We start from the raw sequence: 6,435 nt of genomic DNA on the forward strand, positions 1-6,435 counted from the left end.
TAACTTCCTGGCTCACAGAGAAACTTAAATATATTATGCATTGAAATCCTATTTTTTTTTACAGTCTATGATTGAAATGAACACGTACGTGGCAGTCCTGGAGTAGGCCTACATAATTCAGCCACGAGATGGTGTTGTTAAATGTATAAATCAAAAGACGATTCATTTCAATACTTGTTCAATACGATTTAAATAATCGTATCTGTGATGAAAGGCATTAAACACGGCTGTGTTTAAACTAAGAGAACTATTGAATATCCACTTGCAGTTATTTTATCCTTTCAACAAGTATTGAAATGAATCATTGGATATTGGGCTAATTGCCGCTAATTAATAAGCTTCTCAAAGTGATAGAAAAGTAGAAAGAAAGAGAGGGAAAGAAAGATTTGACATAGACATCTAGATCATCTGATACATTGGGTGACTTCATCGGTTCTGTTGCCATGATAGAAGTGATCCAATGTCAGACCTTTTGATGTTGAGTCGATGGTGATGTCTTTGTCTCTATAAAAGGTCTTTCTGATGTCCAGCCAACGGCCAGAGGTCATTCTTCAGCCGCAAAGCTAAAGTGTTACTTTATTCAACGCTCCGCCGAGCGATTGGCAAAGTCTTGTTGTTGGCCTTGACCCTTGACCCATGTGGCCCCCAGGGGCCCCTGGCTGCCAGAGGCGCACCGGAGCTGAGCCACACGCAACTTTACACAAACACCGTTCAGGGGCCTGCCATCCTAATAGAACACCAGGGGCCCCATGTGGCCCCCAGGGGCTAACATGCAAAAATAACCAACTCTAACTACCAACCAACCAACCGGCCTCCAATTTCATGAACAAATACCACTTCCAATTAATGTTGGCTCCCTGCTTCTGGTTTGTGTAATTGTCTTTAAACTTCACTCACAAACACAGTTAGCCTATAAATATACACTATTTAGCCGTTGTTTTCCTTTAGTGAATACTAATTCATCATGAATACATTGTTTGTAAAGCATTATAAATCATTAGTAGACACAGTTATAACTTTACTTAACATACTTTATTCCGCCAATTGTATTTTAGCATCCTAGCTAGTATTTCCACATACTTTATGCTAGAATGTTAGATCAAACATCAACATGTTCAGCTTTATGCAGTTATTTATGCTTGTACTGTTATTTATACTTGTGTGTTCATTTTACAATTTTTTATACCAATTTTCACTTTAAGTTTTTTATAAATCTTTTTCTTAAGCTGTATTCATTTTCTACTGTACATCACAAACATTGTGGGTTTTCAGCGAGCCCACGCACTTTCTGCAGTAACTTCTTTTCTAGTTCTCTATTAATTTACTTTTTTCCCTTTGGTTTTCGGGGAAGTTACCTGACTGACACTCTTTTTCAAAGGTTTGTCTCCAGTGTGGCAACGCTGGTGGTATTTTAGGGAAGTTAACTGACAGAAACTCTTGTCACAAAGTTTACACTTGTAAGGTTTTTCTCCAGTGTGGATACGCTGGTGTATCTTCAGCTCCCTTTCGAGAATGAAACGTTTGTCACAATATGTACAGTGGAAAGGTCTTTCTTTAGAGTGGTAACTCTGATGTACCCGCAGATAATTTGATGTTTTAAAACTCTTGTCACATTGTTTACACTGGAAAGGTTTTTCTGCTGTGTGGGTAACCTGGTGTGACATCAGTAGGTTTAACGCATGGAAACTCTTGCCACAATGTTCACACTGAAAAAGTTTTTCTCTGTAACTGTGAATACCCTGGTGCTTCTTCAGAGCACCTGCCCGGTGGAATCTCATGTTGCAATGTTTACATTGGAAAGGTTTTTCTCCAGTGTGGATATGCTGGTGTCTCTTTAGGTCACCTTTATGTCTGTAACTCTTTTCACAATGATTACATTGGAAACGTCTTTCTCCTACATGTGTGACACACAGGTGTGTCTTGAGGCCAATTTCAGTAATGAAACCCTTTTCACAATGTGTACAGGTGTGCCAGGTGTAAGTTTCTGAAGACCAGGACGGGGACCTCACACCTGATAGAGAGAGAGAGAGGTGAATAGGCAGGTTAAAAGTAATGAGTACAGGTACAACTTGAAAAGCTTCCATCATCAAACAAATTCCTTGTTTGTGAGCACTAAGGCATTCCCGGGTTAATACTTTGTTTTTCAAAATTAGCTTTTGTATTTAGTCACTGTTTTCCCCCTAAATGTAGTTTGTGTCCCTGTGTTTAACACTGACTGACCTCCACCGGACTCCTCCCGATAATCACTGTCTTCGTTGTCAGAGTCACTGGACTCCTGCCGATAATCACGGTCTTCAGTGTGAGATTCACTGGACTCCTCCCGATAATCACTGTCTTCAGTGTCAGATTCAAGTTGAAGTACAACGTGTGAAGAAATGTCTTCACTCTCATCTTCACTTTCCACTACTAGTATTGTCAACGTTGACCCATCAGGCTTCTCTGGTCTTTGAAGTAGCTCCTCCTGTTCTTCATTAATCCCTGGTTCTGGAAACGTAAAAACAAGCTAATTAGTACGATTTAAGCAAAATACATATTTCCAGAAACATAAAATTTTATATTACAGCATACCCATAACTGGGACAGCTACAGGTGGTATTGTTATAGTATACTGTATATATATTAAGGTTGTGCGATATTTCGGTTTTGCGGTTTAATGATTTCATTAAGGTTTCATCCGTCAAAACCGGCAAACCGTTTAACCTGACATGAGCGTTGGGTGGCCGTGATTATTGTTTACGGAAGCAGTGGAGAATGGCAGCATCGCATGATCCATCCGTCCGTCTGTGTCTGACTAAATTCTTGTGCCAGTTACAAGACTTGCCGTGCTCTCCCCCGCCCGCCTCCCCTTAACGTGCGTGCACCATGACAGGCAACGCTGAAGCCAAGTGACACACAAGCGCTAAATAATAAACTATGTGTGTGTGTGCGTGCGCTGTATGGTTTACGTCAAGTCACAAAATCACTTGTTGCTGTGGCACAGACACAGAGCTATGCTGGGACAGACAGTCACAGAACAGATTCGTTGCAGCTCAGCATTGCAAAAATATTCCTATCAGCAACAGCAACTGGCCCACTCTCTGTGAGGCATGAACTAAACTCAGTTGATCAACTGGCCCACTCTCTGTGAGGCATGAACTAAACTCAGTTGAACAACTGGCCCACTCTCTGTGAGGCATGAACTAAACTCAGTTGATCATGCTGAAATAATCTGATGCGAGACAACGGCTGCGTCTCCACTTCCAACCTAGAATTAATTATACGTCGCCGTACTGCGGAGCGTGTGCTCCGATAGCCGATCTACAAGCTTACAGCGCGTCGTCGCGCATTGTTTATGGATGCGTTCATGACTCGTTTCTGTCGCATCATAAGATACTAATGTAACGGGTAAAATAATCACTGAGATCAACTCGGAGCAGGCAACCAGCAACGCTGTTTGGCTGTTCCTGGGGGCTACACTGCTACAGTATACGCTACGGTAGGCAGAGAGGGACAAGACAGGCCAACATGACTGACGAGACATTACAATAGCGAAAGGGGCCATCTTGTGGCGATAGAGTGTAACAGCAGTCTCTGATTAACAAAATGAAATAATGCGAACGCATGGCCACGTTAAAATTAATTAGACGGCAAAAACGAAAAACAGGGTATTTTGGCAATAGTAAACCGGGGTTTTAAAATGTCCCAAACCGTCCAACCTTAATATATATATTTGCATATAGACCTGTGATATCATTTAACATCTTTATTTGCATTCACATTTTACAAGAAATTCTTGAACACAAACAATAGTGAATGCGCAAACTTGGAAAAAGTGCTTCAGGATACAGATCACGGGTACAGAAAGCATCGCCTTCTGGCGACTGCCAATTATCGCAGACACACACACACCAAGCTACCTGGCCTGGGCATGATGGCATTAAATAAACATAAAATTCTATAGGAAATTATTATAATGAATTAACCTATAGTGCATTTTTCCATATCGTTATTATCATTTGGCTATATGAAACAGAAATGAGACACACCCCTTACCTTCTGCATGGGCATGTTCAACATCAACATGGCCAATAAGGATATTTAACACTGAGGTGCCCACAATGTTTACGTGCCCACTCTTCCTGCACCCTTTTGCAATGTGAAATGCCACAAATTCATAATCCTTGCCCCTGTCTTTTCTTTATATGGAATGAAGCCCCAACATGTGAAAGCTGAATTTCTGAACGTCTCAGCCTGCATATTTCCATGTGCTGAAACTAGCTGATCTACAAGCTCACAATGCGTGGTGGACGTGACTGACGCGTTGTGAGCTTGTAAATCTGCTATTTTCAGCATGCAACACCACATCGTACGACGAAGAATATACCAGGTTTCACATGGGAGATGTATTTTGTTGGCCGAGTCGACCTGCACACAGCGCTACTCGACGCAAAATAACAAGCTATTGGAAGCTATTTTTCGGTGGCACTCTATGTTGAATCAATCAACAACAAGTTTACCGTGTTTGGGGGTCAGGGACGAGGCGCAGTCCCCCATATGTTCTGTATGTCTGCCGTCTCCGTGGATTCAGCAACAGCATCATCATCCCAGTTGTAAAATGCGTGCCGAGTGAGCGCTCCATCCAAGGAAACGTATGTGTACAACTGATGCTGAAATCTTTGTTTCGTTTTTTTCCGGGGTTGATCAGTGAGCGCACCGCCGCTGTTGGGACTCACGTATGCAGACCGATTCAGACAGACAGACAGGCACTCAGACAGACAGACAGGCACTCAGTCAGACAGGCACTCAGTCAGGCAGGCAGAGAGAAGGAGCGAGCGAGAAAGAGAGAGAGGAGGCGAGAGGATGCGGAATGAGCGAGAAAAAAGTAATATTTTATTAACGCCCGTGCTTCATGGTTGAGGTAAAAGCAATGAGTAGCATTAAAAGGATTTGCATAAATCACACAGGTGCCAAATTTGGAATGAAAACCGCGATTTTCGCCGAAAAGCTACACTTTTGCATGTCTGAACGTCATTGGAATGCCACTCTGTCCCCCCATGTGGGGATCCAGCGTCCCCTAGTTAAAACCCACTCACCGAAGTCAAAGTCGTGGAAGTGCGGGGGTAGTCGTCTCTGTCTCTTCCCCCGTCCTGCTGCTGGAGGCTCTGGAGAAATGGTTCCGGCTCCTTCTGGAGAACTCATCTTCACCTGCAGGCTGGACGCCACAGACCGGTCTGGAGTCTCTGGAATGAAGGGACAGAATAAGGACGTTGACGTTTACAATGTGTGCTGTGTTCGCTCCCTGCGTTGTACCACAGAGTGCCGTTGTACAAACGGTGGGCACTAGTGGTGCAAAATAAGTGATTATTCAATTAACCGCGATGCCGATCGTGATAGTCATGGACGATAATTAATCAATTCACAAATGTCAAAAATAATTTATTAATGATAATTCTTTTTTTTACCGCATCCAAAGGGCGCAACTGCCCTGTGGCGCCGTACCGGACCGTTTACAGTGACGCACAGCGCTCGCACACTCTTTCGCTTACAACAAAACAAGTCATCTTCATATATGGAGATGGCCATTTAGGTTATGGAAGACATGTAGCCTACCACCTAGATCTGCACATTTGAACCCTTAGATCTCCATATATGAGGCTGAGCTGACCTGTTCTGACATTCCATATGTTGATCTGAATTCTGACCTCATCAAACCCTGTACACTTAAGAAACACTGGAGCCTTGTTTTAAGGGTCTTTGAGGTGCTGTGGCAGCCCCTTTCGGCACCCTCGGTTACCTTTTCTGAATTTGGATGGTGGAACCCCAGCATGACCATGCCACAGTATTTGCCAGCATCAACTTCGTGTTTGATGTGGTCACTCAAATAGAGGAGGCATGTGCCAGTGGAGTGGGATGTTATGAAGCCAGTTTGGAATTCGTACATTATTATTTTTTTGTGGCAAGATAGGCTACTTTTCAACCTGTTCATAGAACGAGATGGAGCCATGAAGAATAGAAATCGAGCGGTAGTTGCCGGGGTCTAATTTGCTCCATTTCTTGTGCAGGGGGGTTATTTTGGCCAGTTTGAAATCTTGGGGGACCCTTTGATGGAGAGGTTTATTATGTGGGTGATGATTGGAGCTATAGAGATGGCCGAGTGTCTGAGACCTCTTTCAGGTCAACACACTAATTTGCATTATTATTGTAAATGATTAAAACAAAAACATACCTTCCCGGATGACGTATTCTGGTAGAAAACGCACTTTAACACATCCAAAGCGGGGTAGGCTACTTGTTCTTGTCCAGAGTCTCTCGACTGTAGTCTACTTGAAGCTATCTTAGCATTAGGCGTTAGCCTACAAAACAAACCGTCTTTGATCCTATGTGCAAATTCCTCCCGATTTCACACTGTCGTGCAACGAGAATCACAGACACAAGTTGCACAAAGGGTTGCACAAC

At 43.1% G+C, this 6,435-nt stretch overlaps 1 protein-coding gene across 1 annotated transcript; it reads right to left on the reverse strand.

Annotated features, from left to right (window-relative positions):
- Positions 1–1,045: 1,045 nt before the first annotated feature.
- LOC308336713 (uncharacterized protein) lies at positions 1,046–6,435 on the reverse strand. Its single transcript, XM_080794219.1, has 4 exons — positions 6,206–6,435; positions 5,073–5,219; positions 2,221–2,484; positions 1,046–2,011 (listed from the first exon to the last, which is right to left on the reverse strand). Exons 2-4 carry the CDS (start codon positions 5,176–5,178, stop codon positions 1,317–1,319), a joined length of 1,065 nt encoding a protein of 354 aa, XP_080650345.1. The 5' UTR covers positions 5,179–5,219; positions 6,206–6,435; the 3' UTR covers positions 1,046–1,316.

The sequence above is a fragment of the Protomyctophum bolini genome (genome assembly GCF_963924005.1).
Source record: "Protomyctophum bolini genome assembly, chromosome: 21".
NCBI lineage: Eukaryota > Metazoa > Chordata > Actinopteri > Myctophiformes > Myctophidae > Protomyctophum > Protomyctophum bolini.